The sequence below is a fragment of the Oncorhynchus keta genome, chromosome 3 (assembly GCF_023373465.1).
Source record: "Oncorhynchus keta strain PuntledgeMale-10-30-2019 chromosome 3, Oket_V2, whole genome shotgun sequence".
In the NCBI taxonomy this organism is placed as follows: Eukaryota; Metazoa; Chordata; class Actinopteri; order Salmoniformes; family Salmonidae; genus Oncorhynchus; species Oncorhynchus keta.
Genome location: NC_068423.1, coordinates 19,584,228 through 19,599,187, shown reverse-complemented (window position 1 = coordinate 19,599,187; position 14,960 = coordinate 19,584,228). Strand labels below are relative to the sequence as shown.

Genomic DNA, 14,960 nt, shown 5'->3' with positions numbered 1-14,960 from the left:
AATGCTTTGAGTGCCACTCTACACTCTTTTTTTAATTTTTTATTCCTCCACTGACAATACGGTCTGCACAGTCTCTGGTGCGCTCACTTGAGGGCTGGGGGGCTTTTTGTCTGGTCCAGTCAGTGTGCCCCCTGTGCAAAATACCACTGACAGAACTTTTTATAAATAATTCTGATAAAACATGAGCTTAAAAACCAAAGTTTAGTAATTAATTTACCATCTGAAAATGTTAACAAGACAAATTTGAGTGGGGCATGACACTGCTACACACACTCATACCCTTCCCCCTCCTCTGTCCTCTCTCCTCCTGTAGCTGATCCTACCAGAGTGTATGAAGCTGCTGCCGGTCTATTTGAACTGTGTGTTGAAGAGCGACGTGCTGCAACCGGGAGCTGATGTCTCCGTAGACGACAGAGCCTACCTGAGACAGCTGCTCGGCTGTATGGACGTATCAGAGAGCCACGTCTTCTTCTATCCCCGCCTACTTCCCCTGGTGAGACACACGCTTCTCGCTCTTCACTTCAATCAGCCTCATTTTGCATGACAAAGCATGAGCAAACATGTAAGACCATATTACATCAATGTTAAATCGTATATTCCAATCTCTTTCCATCCCAGGTGAAGTTGGATGGAGGGTCGTTGCCAATGGCAGTGCGTAACTCGGAGGAGCGCCTGTCAAAGGGCGGAGTCTACCTCCTGGAGACGGGGCTCTACCTCTTCCTGTGGGTGGGAGCCAATGCCCAGCAGGAGCTGCTCAGCAACATCTTCGGCACGCCCACCTTCAGCCAGATAGACCCCAACATAGTGAGACACACACACCTCTCAACTTCATACAAATAATCTTCCTGCCTCTAAGAATATGTGTGTTAGCAATCTCCTAAATGCGTGCGTTGCGTTCCAGACGAGTCTGCCTGAGCTGGACAACCCGTTCTCCCAGAGACTCAGAGAGATCATCGACTCCTTCAGATCACAACGATCACGATACATGAAGGTCACTTCACTACCTCTCTTGCTCTCTCTCTCGTTCTTTGTATCTTTCCATCTCTATATTTCTCTGTGTTGTAGTTAGAGTATAATGTGTGTTAACATCTCTCTCTGCTTGTCTCTAGTTGATGGTGGTGAAGCAGGAGGACAAGGCGGAGCTCATCTTTAAACACTTCCTATGCGAGGACAAAAGCGCCAGCGGAGGAGCTTCCTACGTCGACTTCCTGTGTCACATGCACAAGGAAATCCGCCAGCTGCTCAGCTAGGACCCTTGACCTCTGATTCTTCAAACCTGACCCTGTCGCCCCTCCGAAGAGCTTTCTTTTATTTACCTAATAAACTGAACCCCTCTCCCTCTGTCAGCGAGAGGCCAGAGACATATACACAGCCTCGTGGCAGATTCCATGTGTCATATGACTCTAAACTATTCCAAACATCAAGCTCTAAAACAACTGAAGCTAATCCACTGGCCAACGGAGGAGGTAGAGAGAGTGTGTGTGTGTGAGGGAGAGCACTGCTGTGGATTTGTACTAGGTGTTCTGTCTAGCACTGAAGCCCGTTGTAGCTGTACCCCCCTCCCCTCCCCCCCCCGGCCTGTGGTAGAAACACCCAGTAGAACTAAGGAAGATGGCACAAACTAGACAGAAATAAATGCTGTTTTCCATCTCTAGAATAATTTTTCTATTTGTCTTTATTCTCACTTCCTCCTGTATGTTGTGTGTGTGCTGCTCCGTGACTTTTAGAAACACTACTAAGGCAATAGGAGAGAAGGGGCAGGAGTATATAAAGAGAATCTGTGGTGATAGAGGTTCATCTCCCAATTTAAATGTCTATGCATTGAATCATCCAGACTGGTGAGGGTTTGAACTTTCACCTCTGACAGACTCACAGGGTCAACCAGCGTTGGGTCCCACTATGACTCTCACAGGCACACAGTACAGACGATTTGGTGGTGTGTGTGTGTGTGTCATGTTTTTACTAATGTGTGCATCTGATAAGAGACCATTCTGACAATGATTCCTGCCTGTATTTGTCCTGTCTGTGGGGGAGGGAGTTACTGGCAGTGCTTCTCAATATTGAGGTCAGTCAGAGAATAACGGAGTCATGTTCAGGAGGTATGAAACTGGAGAAACTATTTGAAACAAGGAAGTATGTTTTTGTTTTTCTCTCTTTTTCGTAGCAGAACGTTTTGCTATGTTGTCCCTTGCTGAACACGACCCGATGCTCCAAATACAGCTGTCTCTGAGTTGTCACCCTAAGGACTGTGCTGTAGCACAGTAGTACAGTAGTACAGAATTAAAGCCTCCATTTTAAAAACCTGTCTCAAATGCTGTGGTTTGTTGGTCCAAATCAGTTGCTGCCACTCTCTCTCACACTCACGCTTGGCACAAAAGCACTCCTGTTTTTTTTTTTAGGTCTATGGTGGGGGGTGGGGGTGTGTGTTTCTGAAGGCAGATCATGGTGAATTTCTCTACAGAGGAAAAGAAGGGTCTGCTGATAGGTGCACACTGAATAATTTTCATTTCTGATTGTTTATTTTCTTGTCTTTACCACTGATTTTGTGTTGCCCTCTACCCTCAACCCGTCTCTATTGAATGGCCCTTCTTTCTGACTGGGATTTTAAGTTTCCCTTTTCTTTGGTTTTGTATTTGTCATTGACTCCTTAATAAAGTTATTGTTGAATCACAATGCCATGCTCCTCCCATCCCTGTACTTATTGGCTTGTTGGTACTACGATTACAGTAGACTCTAGATGCGTCAGCAAGTTGAAGTCAGTAGCCGAATATGCCCCTTGGTCTGTGATTGGTCAAAAGTAGGGATAGTCTAAAGTGGCGCAGTGGTCAAATCATCAAATCAAATTTTATTTGTCACATACACATGGTTAGCAGATGTTAATGCGAGCGTAGCGAAATGCTTGTGCTTCTAGTTCCGACAATGCAGTAATCTAACTAACAATTTCAAAACTACTGTCTTATACACAGTGTAAGGGGATAAAGAATATGTACATAAAGATATATGAATGAGTGATGGTACAGAGCAGCATAGGCAAGATACAGTAGATGGTATCGAGAACAGTATATACATATGAGTATGTAAACAAAGTGGCATAGTTAAAGTGGCTAGTGATACATGTATTACATAAGGATGCAGTCGATGATATACGGTACAGTATATACGTATGCATATGAGATGAATAATGTAGGGTAAGTAACATAAGGTAGCATTGTTTAAAGTGGCTAGTGATATATTTACATCATTTCCCATCAATTCCCATTATTAAAGTGGCTGGAGTTGAGTCAGTGTGTTGGCAGCAGCCACTCAATGTTAGTGGTGGCTGTTTAACAGTCTGATGGCCTTGAGATAGAAGCTGTTTTTCAGTCTCTCGGTCCCAGCTTTGATGCACTTGTACTGACCTCGCCTTCTGGATGATAGCGGGGTGAACAGGCAGTGGCTCGAGTGGTTGATGTCCTTGATGATCTTTATGGCCTTCCTGTAACATCGGGTGGTGTAGGTGTCCTGGAGGGCAGGTAGTTTGCCCGCGGTGATGCGTTGTGCAGACCTCACTAACCTCTGGAGAGCCTTACGGTTGAGGGCGGAGCAGTTGCCGTACCAGGCGGTGATACAGCCCGCCAGGATGCTCTCGATTGTGCATCTGTAGAAGTTTGTGAGTGCTTTTTGTGACAAGCCAAATTTCTTCAGCCTCCTGCGCCTTCTTCACGATGCTGTCTGTGTGAGTGGACCAATTCAGTTTGTCTGTGATGTGTATGCCGAGGAACTTAAAACTTGCTACCCTCTCCACTACTGTTCCATCGATGTGGATAGGGGGGTGTTCCCTCTGCTGTTTCCTGAAGTCCACAATCATCTCCTTAGTTTTGTTGACGTTGAGTGTGAGGTTATTTTCCTGACACCACACTCCGAGGGCCCTCACCTCCTCCCTGTAGGCCGTCTCGTCGTTGTTGGTAATCAAGCCTACCACTGTTGTGTCGTCCGCAAACTTGATGATTGAGTTGGAGGCGTGCGTGGCCACGCAGTCGTGGGTGAACAGGGAGTACAGGAGAGGGCTCAGAACGCACCCTTGTGGGGCCCCCGTGTTGAGGGTCAGCGGGGAGGAGATGTTGTTGCCTACCCTCACCACCTGGGGCGGCCCGTCAGGAAGTCCAGTACCCAGTTGCACAGGGCGGGGTCGAGACCCAGGGTCTCGAGCTTGATGACGAGCTTGGAGGGTACTATGGTGTTGAATGCCGAGCTGTAGTCGATGAACAGCATTCTCACATAGGTATTCCTCTTGTCCAGATGGGTTAGGGCAGTGTGCAGTGTGGTTGAGATTGCATCGTCTGTGGACCTATTTGGGTGGTAAGCAAATTGGAGTGGGTCTAGGGTGTCAGGTAGGGTGGAGGTGATATGGTCCTTGACTAGTCTCTCAAAGCACTTCATGATGACCGAAGTGAGTGCTACGGGGCGGTAGTCGTTTAGCTCAGTTACCTTAGCTTTCTTGGGAACAGGAACAATGGTGGCCCTCTTGAAGCATGTGGGAACAGCAGACTGGTATAGGGATTGATTGAATATGTCCGTAAACACACTGGCCAGCTGGTCTGCACATGCTCTGAGGGCGCGGCTGGGGATGCCGTCTGGGCCTGCAGCCTTGCGAGGGTTAACACGTTTAAATGTCTTACTCACCTAGGCTGCAGTGAAGGAGAGACCGCATGTTTCCGTTGCAGGCCGTGTCAGTGGCACTGTATTGTCCTCAAAGCGGGCAAAAAAGTTATTTAGTCTGCCTGGGAGCAAGACATCCTGGTCCGTGACTGGGCTGGATTTCTTCCTGTAGTCCGTGATTGACTGTAGACCCTGCCACATGCCTCTTGTGTCTGAGCCGTTGAATTGAGATTCTACTTTGTCTCTGTACTGACGCTTGGCTTGTTTGATAGCCTTGCGGAGGGAATATCTGCACTGTTTGTATTCGGTCATGTTACCAGACACCTTGCCCTGATTAAAAGCAGTGGTTCGCGCTTTCAGTTTCACGCGAATGCTGCCATCAATCCACGGTTTCTGGTTAGGGAATGTTTTAATCTTTGCTATGGGAACGACATCTTCAACGCACGTTCTAATGAACTCGCACAGCGAATCAGCGTATTCGTCAATATTGTTATCTGACGCAATACGAAACATATCCCAGTCCACGTGATGGAAGCAGTCTTGGAGTGTGGAGTCAGCTTGGTCGGACCAGCGTTGGACAGACCTCAGCATGGGAGCCTCTTGTTTTAGTTTCTGTCTGTAGGCAGGGATCAGCAAAATGGAGTGTGGTCAGCTTTTCCGAAAGGGGGCGGGGCAGGGCCTTGTATGTGTCGCGGAAGTTAGAGTAACAATGATCCAAGGTTTTTCCACCCCTGGTTGCGCAATCGATATGCTGATAAAATTTAGGGAGTCTTGTTTTCAGATTAGCCTTGTTAAAATCCCCAGCTACAATGCTTTGATACATGTTACCACAGATGTAGAGTTAAAGAGAGAGAGAAGCAACACTTGGATACATTTGGGAACTACACTCACAGTAACCCTAATACCTTGCCCCGAACTGGCGCTCTTACGGGTAAGAAGTAATACATGTATTTACGTTCAGGGATCGTCGGAGATCTCTGTTGGACCCAGGCCTTCGTGGGTTCCGCTTGGTGAGGAGGGTTCAATTGGGCCTTATTTCGGGTGGCCTTCTCCTTCTTTCTCAGGTGTAAGTCTCCGATAGTCCACAAAAGGTCACAATGTCCTTCTTAGTTGTCTGTTTTTCTTTGACTCGTTCTGGAAGAGTGGACTTCTGAGGACAGCTTGTCTGCCGTGTCGACGATCCCAGAGTTGTGATGAAAGCAGTGTGGTAGACGATGATATGAAGAGAATAACCGGAGGGTCCTACTTAAATTCACTTTCTTAGATACAGTACTTATAACAGATACTCCAACCATAACATTGATTGTTAAATGGTTTATATTTCCACTGGTCTAAAGTCCATTGCTCATGTTTCTTGGTCCATTGCTCATGTTTCTCATGTCTTTAAGAGCTTTGCACACCTGGATGGTACCATATTTCATATTTGCACATTATTCTTTTAAACAATTATTTCATCTCTGTGAAGTTAGTTGTTGATCAGTGCTAGACAGCCATTTTCAAGTCTTACCGTAGATACTCATGTTGATTTTAGACAAAACTGTAATTAGGCCACTCAGGAACATTTAATGTCATCTTGGTGAGCAACTCCAGTGAATATTTGGCCTTGTGTTTTAAGTTATTGAAATGTGCTGAAATGTGAATTTGTCTCCCAAGTGTCTGGTGGAAAGCAGACTGAACCATGTTTTCCTCTAGGATTTTGCCTGTGCTTTGCTCTATTCTGTTTCTTTTTATTTAAAAAAAACTCCCTAGTCATTGACGTTTACAAGCATACCCATAACATGATGCAGCCACCACCATGCTTGAAAGTATGAAGAGTGGTACTTAGTGATGTGTCGTGTTGGATTTGCCCAGAACATAACTCTTCGTATTCAGGACAAAAACTTATTTTATTTCCCTTTTTGCAGTATTACTTTAGTTCATTATTGCAAACAGGATGCATGTTTTAGTATGTTTTCATTCTGTTCAGACTTCCTTCTTTTCACTCTGTCATTTAGGTTTGTATTGTGGAGTAACTACCTTGTTGATCCATCCTCAGTTTTCTTCTATCACAGCCATTAAACTCTGTAACTGTTTTAAAATCCCCATTGGCCTCATGATAACATCCCTGAGTGGAAGGGCGCCTGTATCTTTGTAGTGACTGGGTGTATTGATACACCATCCAAAGTGTAATTAATAACTGCACCATACTCTACTTTGTTTGTTACTCATCTTCCAATAGGTGACCTTTGTGAAGCATTGGAAAACCTCCCTGGCCTTTGTGGTTGTATCTGTGTTTGAAATTCACTGCCCAACTGAGGGACCTTACAGATAATTGTATGTGTGGGGTACAGAGATGAAGTAGTCATTCAAAAATCATGTTCAACACTATTACTGCACACATAGTGTCCATTCAATTTTTTATGTTGCTTGTTTAGCAAATGTTTACTCCTGAACTTATTTAGGCCATAACAGAAGAGTTGAATACTTATTGACTCGAGACATTTCTTTAATTTTGTATTAATTTGTAAACATAAAAATAAAAAAAAACATAATTCCACTTTGACATTATGGGGTGTCGTGTGTAGGTAGATCAGTGACACAACATCTCAATTTCATCCATTTTAAATTGAGGCTTTAACACAACAAAATGTGGAAAAAGTCAAGGAGCGTGAATACATTCTGAAGGCACCTGGGTAATGACAGCTGGGTGACGGGGCTGGCTGTCCCATGCTACTACAGCCAACACTAGCCAATAAAAAATGTTACTGTAGAAAAGTATTACTCTTGCTTGTTTAAAAGTCTGTACTTTAATCCGATTGTCATTCATGTATCGATAAATATCATCACATTCATCATCACCTGAATGGACCTTAAATCATTATCAGTCAGGTCTAGAGTGCTTCAAGCACAAATGTGGATACAGATTTAAAGGTTATCAGTGAAAGGGGCAATCTGCAGTTTGAAAGACAGAGTGGCTATCCCACCACTAATTTGGTAAACAGCTGAGGGGTGGGGCTAGGAGCTATGGATACAGGGACTGAACATCCATGATATCAAGATGATACACTGAACAAAAAGATTGTACTGAGTTACAGTTCAAATAAAGAAATCAGTAAGGTTGATGGAGGTCCTGGGCTGGCGTGGTTACACGTGGTCTGCGGTTGTGAAGCTGATTGGACGTACTGCCAAATTCTCTAAAACGATGTTGGAGGAAGCTTATGGTTGAGAAATGAACATTCAATTCTCTGGCAACAGCTCTGGTGGACAACCCTCCAGTCAGCATGCCAATTGCACACTCCCTCAAAACATCTGTGGCATTGTGTTGTGTGACAAAACGGCACATTTTAAAGTGGCCTTTTATTGTTCCCAGCACAAGGTGCACCTGTGTAATGATCATGCTGTTTATTCAGCTTCTTGATATGCCACACCTGTCAGGTGGATGGATTATCTTGGCAAATGAGAAAAGCTCACTAACAGGGATGTAAACAAATTTGTGCAAAACAAATGAGAGAAATAAGCTTTTTGTGCGCATAGAACATTTCTGGGATTTGTTATTTCAGTTTATGAAACATGGGACCAACACTAATGTTGTGTTTATATTTTTGTTCAGTGTAGTATTAACCACGTTTTGAGGATATACAGTGTTTGTTTACATTTGCATTTGTTCACAAACAAAGGAGTAAAACAAGATCATATTCTTGGTTTCTGACAATTGAAGAAAGCTCATGAGGCATCTATCTATAAGTTATATTTAAGCAATATGGCCTGAGGTGGTGTGGTATATGGCCAATATTACATGGCTATGGGCTGTTCTAAAGCACAACGCAACGAGGAGTTGCGTCATATACCACAGACCCGCCTTATTGGTATTATAAACTTCTTACCAATGTAATTAGAACAGTAAACAAGTATTTTTCTGTCATACCTGTGGTTTACGGTCTGATAAACAATGGCTTTCTGCCAATCAGCATTCAGTGCTCGAACCACCCGGTTTATAATCTTCAATAATCATTGGGTATATATAACTCATTTAAAAGTCTAAAAATAGATGTAGCAACTGTAAAAGATTGCATTAATATAATCCCTTTCTAAACTATGTTACACACAAATGCATGAGTGTAAATCTCCCTGAAATCTCAGGTGTTTCTCCAGGGAGCCTATTCTACCTGACACAAGGACACGGACGAGTCCACCCAGCCTAGCCTAAACCCTGGATAGAGGGGCTCAGTGAACGTGGAGTGGAACGTGTGCAGGTGGGTCAGTGTGTTAGAGGAGACACTGTAGAAGGACAGAGTGCCGGCCGGCCAGTCCAGATACACTCCTACTCTGTTAGAGTGAGAGGGGGTGGTTATGCCAGTGCTCTTGTCGTTGTGCCAGGCTGTGTAACTGTCATTAGAGCAGTTCAGACTCCAGGACACAGCGTTTCGTCCCAACCAGCAGTCATGTCCCTCTCCTCTCCTGCTGATCCCTCTGTAAGATACTCCCATCAGGGCCCTCCCACTACACTCTGCCTCCCAATAGCAGCGCCCGTCCAGACCTTCCCGACACAGCACCTGCCTCCAGTAGTCAAATCTCTCTGGGTGATCAGGAAACGGCTGCTCTTTCCCTCGCGTCACCTTCCTGTTCTCCTCAGACAGCGAGAGCTCTTTGTGTGCTGTGTTTGGGTCCAGTGTGAGTTCACAGGCATCTGAAAAAATTATGAAACTCATAGTAAAGTAACGCACGCATACACACACACACACACACACACACACACACACACACACACACACACACACACACACACACACACACACACACACACACACACACACACACACACACACACACACACACACACACACACACAAAATGTACATACTCACATCTCTGTGGTCCTGGTCTGATCCTGAACTCAGCACAGCACTCCACACTGTCAGAGAGGCAGTAAAACAGGGCTGTGATTCACTCAATCCCAAACTGTTAATAGCCTTGTTTTCCAAATTAATTGTTACCTAAGTTTCTCAAGTTTACAGTGTGGATCTTCCAGTACAGTAGAGAGAAGCTTCACTCCCGAGTCTCCTGGGTAATTATAGCTCAAGTCCAGCTCTCTCAGGTGTGAGGGGTTGGAGTTGAGAGAGGAGGCTAGCAAAGCACAGCCTTCCTCTGTGACACTACATAGTGACAACCTTTAAACGAAAAGAGAACATCCTTTTACATTTAGCTGCCTCTAAAAGTGGTGAATATATATTATCAATATTAAAATGAATATTATTATTATATTATACATATATTACATGTATATACTATTACATATATATACTCACCTTACAACCTCCAGTTTACAGTGCGGACTGCCCAGTCCTGCCGAGAGCAGCATGACTCCTGAATCCTGCAGGTTGTTGTCACTCAGGTCCAGCTCTCTCATGTGTGAAGAGTTTGAGCTGAGAGCTGAGGCCAACGCTTCACAGCATATTTCTGTGAGTTTGCATCGCCTCAGTCTAGAATGAAAATATATCAAATGAATAGGGGACATACATAACAAACAAACATCGATGCTTTCCTAAAATATACTAGACAACACAGATTTTACATTAATTGTGAAAATAATGATCATGGTGTAAAACCACAGAAATGCTGACCTTAACGTTTCCAGTTTACACCGTGGACTTGCCAGTCCAGCAGAGAGAAGCTTCACTCCTGAATCCTGTAGGTCGTTGTGACTCAGGTCCAGCTCTCTCTGGTGTGAGGAGTGTGAGCTGAGTGCTGAGGCCAACGCTTCACAGCATCTCTCTGTGAGTTTGCATTGATTCAGTCTAGGAAATAGAATACATAAACACATAAGTCTTTACCTGACTGAGCGAGAAGAGAGTGTATGTCTGATGATTTCTGATGTTGTACTCACAGGGCTGTTCTGGATGCTTTGACCACTGGCAGCAGTCTCAGAAGACCCTCCTCTGATCTGGAGTATTTCTTCAGCACAAACTCATCCAGCTCCTCTTCTGAAGTCAGCAACACAAAGACCAGAGCTGACCACTGTGCAGGTGAGAGTTTGGCCCTAGAGAGAGTTCCTGAGCCCAGGTAGCTTTGGATCTCCTCCACTAGAGAATGGTCATGCAGTTCATTCAGACAGTGGAACAGATTGATGCATCTCTCTGGAGAGGGATTCTCCTTGATCTTCTCCTTCACGTACTTGACTGATTCCTTGTTGGTCTGTGATCTACTGGTTTTCTGAGTTAGCAAGCCTCGTAGGAGAATCTGATTGGACTCCAGTGAGAGGCCCAGAAGGAAGCGGAGGAACAGGTCCAGGTGTCCATTCTCACTCTGTAAGGCCTTGTCAACTGCTGCTTTGTAGAAGCTGTTTGAGGATGAATTTCCGAATGGAAAACGTCTCAGAAATGATTGCTGTTTGGCTAATAGATTCACGTTGTCGTTGATGAATGTGAGAAACACATACAGGGCAGCCAGAAACTCCTGAATACTGAGATGAACAAAGCAGAACACCTTTCCCTGGCATAAGGTCAATTCCTCACTGAAGATCTCAGTACACACTCCTGAGTACACCGATGCCTGGCCGATGTGTATGCCACACTCTCTCAGGTCTTCCTCATAGAAGATCAGGTTACCTTTCTCCAGTTGTTGGAAAGCCAGTTTTCCCAGGGACATGATGCTCTTTCTCATCCAGTCAGGGTCAGGTGTTCCTCTTCCCTGAAGCCTGAGATCCATGTCTTTCTCCTGAAAAGCCAGGAAGTGTGAGTACATCTGAGTCAGGGTCTTTGGCATCTCTCCACTCCCTGCTTTCTCCAGCTTTCTCTCCAGAACAATGGCCGAGATCCAACAGAAGACGGGAATGTGGCACATGATGTAGAGGCTTCTTGATGTCTTTATGTGTGTGATGATTCTGCTGGCCAGGTTCTCATCTCTGATTCTATTTCTGAAGTACTCTTCCTTCTGTGGGTCATTGAACCCTCTTACCTCTGTCACCTTGTCAACACACTCAGGAGGGATTTGATTGGCTGCTGCAGGTCGGGTGGTTACCCAAAGTTGAGCGGAGGGAAGCAGATTCCCCCTGATGAGGTTCGTTAGCAGCACATCCACTGAGGTTAACTCAGTTATTTTAAACAGAATGTCATTGTTCTGGAAGTCTAGAGGAAGTCGACACTCATCCAGACCATCAAAGACAAACAGCACCTGATAATTGTCGTAGTTTGATATCTCGGTTTCTTTTGTTTCCGTAAAAAAGCCATTGAGAAGTTCGATCAAACTGCATCTTTTCTTTCTGACCAAATTCAGCTCTCGAAATGAAAGAGGGAATATCAACTGGAGATTTTGATTGGCTTTTCCATCTGCCCAGTCCAGAATGAACTTCTGCACTGAGACGGTTTTCCCGATGCCAGCGACTCCCTTCGTCAGCACAGTTCTGATGGATTGATCAAGGAAGGGCTGAAAGATGTCGTTGCATTGGATTGGTGTTTCTTGTATGGCTGTTCTTCTGGATGCCGTCTCAATCTGTCTCACCTCATGTTCACTATTGACCTCAGTACTTCCAGCCTCTGTGATGTAGAGCTCTGTGTAGATCTGGTTGAGAAGTTTTCTGTTCCCGTGGCTGGCCAGTCCCTCAAACACACTGACGAACCTACTGTGCAGATTGTGTTTGAGTTTCTTTTGACAACTCTCAATTCGTTCATCTGGTCAAATAAACAAGGGACAAACGCGATATACAAAGGTTGATGTGAATGTTAAATAGACAGTTCTGTGGATTATCCTAAAAACTGAAACTATTTAGAGACTGCAGTATAATAATGAAGACTAAGGGTTGTTTAATTTTAATCTCTGTAAACTACAGGATACTGGACAACGCTGCCAAGTTGTGGTTCTTCTTACCAAAACAACTTTGGTTCCGAAGCGTTTCCTTGTTCTTACCACTGCCGAACAACCATCTCTATACAGATCTACAGAAACACAGCCATACACCCCTTCTATCAGTATTACCATTGTCTTCTGTATTCACAGGTTCAGGTGGAAACATGGTAAATTGGGCAGGTGTAGCTTGAGATGGAACTATGGGATCTGGGGGTAAGGGGAGAGGGACAGAGAGTAGTTTTACACATTTACACAAGGTGATTTATTTTGAGAACTACAACATTCCGTCCAGTGTTGAGTATGTAGGTGACTTACCTTCGTCTAATGAGTTGACTCTGATGTTGAAGTGAACTGGACCCCCGATGTGGCAGCCGGAGAGCGAAGGGGCCACAACATGGCCGCCAGTCTGAGCTGTACAAGTGATGTAGACAGGAGATTCTGGAACCCGAATTGAGGCAGCTGCTACCTCAACCTCAGCCTCTACAAATGGAGAGAGAGAACATTTTAGAGAATTTAAAAAATATATTTCATACATAATATTTTATATAGTTTTCTGTCAAATCCAAGTGATTTTTTTTCTGTGTATTTGTTTTCTCAAGTAATACTAAGCAGTGTCGGTGTGAGTATGGTATATCCACCTTGCTGATCCACTGTTAACATCTTGCTGAGGTCCTTCTGGTTCATCTTCCTCAGGATCTCCAGTGAGATCTTCAAAGCTACATCGTGGCCATAGATGTTCACCATCGTATCCACTGTGTCCTGCCTGTCAGCGTTCTCCAGATGGCCCTTGGGGATGAGAGGAAAGCCATCTGGTACACTCTGAGCCAGGTACCAGTGAAATGTCTTCAGATCGTTTCCTACCAGCTCCTCTAGAATAGCCAGTAGCAGGTCAGGAACAGATGTCGCCATCTCAGGTCACCGAAAGTTACAGAAAGAATCAAATCAAACCAAAATCTTCCATCAGACACTGACATGTTACAAATGTGAGCTTTGTGTGTAGACAGAGGTCATCTGCCAAACTATTTCTCGATCTAGCTTCCAAAATGTCTATAACTGCATTTTCCTCACTCTCTCTCTCTCTCTCTCTCTCTCTCTCTTGTCTCTCTGTCTCTCTCTCTCTCTCATTTCTTTCTATCTTTTATAACTCTGTCATACAGTGCCAGCTAGTGAAGCAGCAGTTTCCTGTGTGATCTGCTTTGTGGCATGCAGCACATCAAAACAGGAAGCTGTCTTTTCTGTGGTTTGATGTTTGGTTGGTGTCTGCGCGCTGACACACAGTGATTTCATCACACTGGACCATGTCTTGTTAAAACGTGAGTCTTCATGTCCTCACATGCACTCAGAGCCCCCTCTGACTTCTGGAGAGCACATCATGTGGTACTCTTACTCTGAGAGTACCTGAGGTTAGTGCAACTGTTGTAACCCCAAAAATGTCATTATTTGTGCACAATTCATTTTTATACAATTAAAGTGTTATTTGCGAGAGAAATTTACAAATGATGCATTTGCTCCATATTGTGGTTTGCACAAACACTGGTTGATAAGTGATGTTATTAAAGGATTTCTACATGGAATTCAAGACCACTGCACAGCACCTTTAAACACACACACGCACGCACACACACACATCGACAACACTAACACACACGCATGTGCACGAGCACGCTCAGTTAGAGAAAATGGGAGAGGTCGTTTTGTGTTGACAGTTGAGTGTTTATTGTAAACAGACAGACAGACGGACGGGCGGGCGGGCGGACGGACAGACAGACAGATAGACACTCGTTATCTCTATCATCCGAGGATCTAAAAACACTGCAATGCTGTTGTAGGAATTAAATTCCTCTATGTTTTAACACCCAATTAAAATGAAACACTCTGTCAATTCATAAGGATTTGTATGACCCTTATTTTATAAAAATGGACAGAGCCCAGTCTTAAAGTCAAACAGCAGCTTTTATTCACGAGAGTACTGCTCCTTACACATTTTACCACAGGTTATAAACTGAAAATGACGTCATTAGTTTCAGTACCAACCCGTGCCATCTCCGCTCTAATACAAAGGCTGTATGGTTCTCACATCGTCTTCCCCTATTAAGATGATATATGACTTGAGCTTAGGACAGCTGGTGTAGATAAGCATTCTAGCCAGTCTGGCTATGAGTTCATTCATTTCTACCATGGTACAGACAGTCATTGTTCTAATTCTTGATTATATTTACACACATTATATTCAGTACTAGGATTAAAAAGAAAATTCATACATATACAGTAACATAATAGTATTCTGATTAGTACATATACAGTAACATAATAGTATTCTGATTAGTACATATACAGTAACATAACAGTATTCTGATTAGTCAGTCCTGATTGAAATGTATACATAATTAGTCATTATTGATAAAAAAATTCCCTTAACAAATGCCATCACACGTCAGACACAAGGGGCAGTTTAGATAAATCTTAGGGGACAAAAAGTAGAGTACCACCAGCTCAGCTCA

The 14,960-nt window shown here is 44.1% G+C and overlaps 2 protein-coding genes across 6 annotated transcripts in view; one reads left to right on the top strand and one right to left on the bottom strand.

Annotated features, from left to right (window-relative positions):
- The window catches only part of LOC118374116 (protein transport protein Sec24C-like), a 33,698-nt gene extending 31,025 nt beyond the window's left edge, over positions 1 to 2,673 (top strand). For all 5 annotated transcript variants that reach the window (XM_052492535.1, XM_052492533.1, XM_052492525.1 and 2 more), the window contains 4 exons: positions 314 to 493; positions 619 to 804; positions 902 to 991; positions 1,110 to 2,673. In XM_052492535.1, coding sequence (XP_052348495.1) covers positions 314 to 493; positions 619 to 804; positions 902 to 991; positions 1,110 to 1,250 — 597 coding nt within the window. In that variant the 3' untranslated portion in view covers positions 1,251 to 2,673. The remainder of the gene's footprint in view (positions 1 to 313; positions 494 to 618; positions 805 to 901; positions 992 to 1,109) is intronic.
- A 4,429-nt stretch (positions 2,674 to 7,102) lies between these two features.
- On the bottom strand, positions 7,103 to 13,582 carry LOC118374110 (NLR family CARD domain-containing protein 3-like). The gene is made up of 9 exons (XM_052492511.1): positions 13,098 to 13,582; positions 12,775 to 12,939; positions 12,589 to 12,666; positions 10,502 to 12,284; positions 10,239 to 10,412; positions 9,924 to 10,097; positions 9,612 to 9,785; positions 9,483 to 9,529; positions 7,103 to 9,304 (listed from the first exon to the last, which is right to left on the bottom strand). Exons 1-9 carry the CDS (start codon positions 13,366 to 13,368, stop codon positions 8,775 to 8,777), a joined length of 3,396 nt encoding a protein of 1,131 aa, XP_052348471.1. The 5' UTR covers positions 13,369 to 13,582; the 3' UTR covers positions 7,103 to 8,774.
- Positions 13,583 to 14,960: the final 1,378 nt, after the last annotated feature.

What these genes read in the sequence shown, in the direction of transcription:
- LOC118374110 (XM_052492511.1), bottom strand. Translation starts at nt 13,368, where the DNA reads ATGGCGACATCTGTTCCTGACCTGCTACTGGCTATTCTAGAGGAGCTG. An exon ending in GTTAACAGTGGATCAGCAAG is followed by an intron (nt 12,940 to 13,097) that starts GTGGATATACCA and finishes CTCCATTTGTAG; the next exon opens with AGGCTGAGGTTGAGGTAGCA. An exon ending in TGTAAACTTGAGAAACTTAG is followed by an intron (nt 9,530 to 9,611) that starts GTAACAATTAAT and finishes CCTCTCTGACAG; the next exon opens with TGTGGAGTGCTGTGCTGAGT.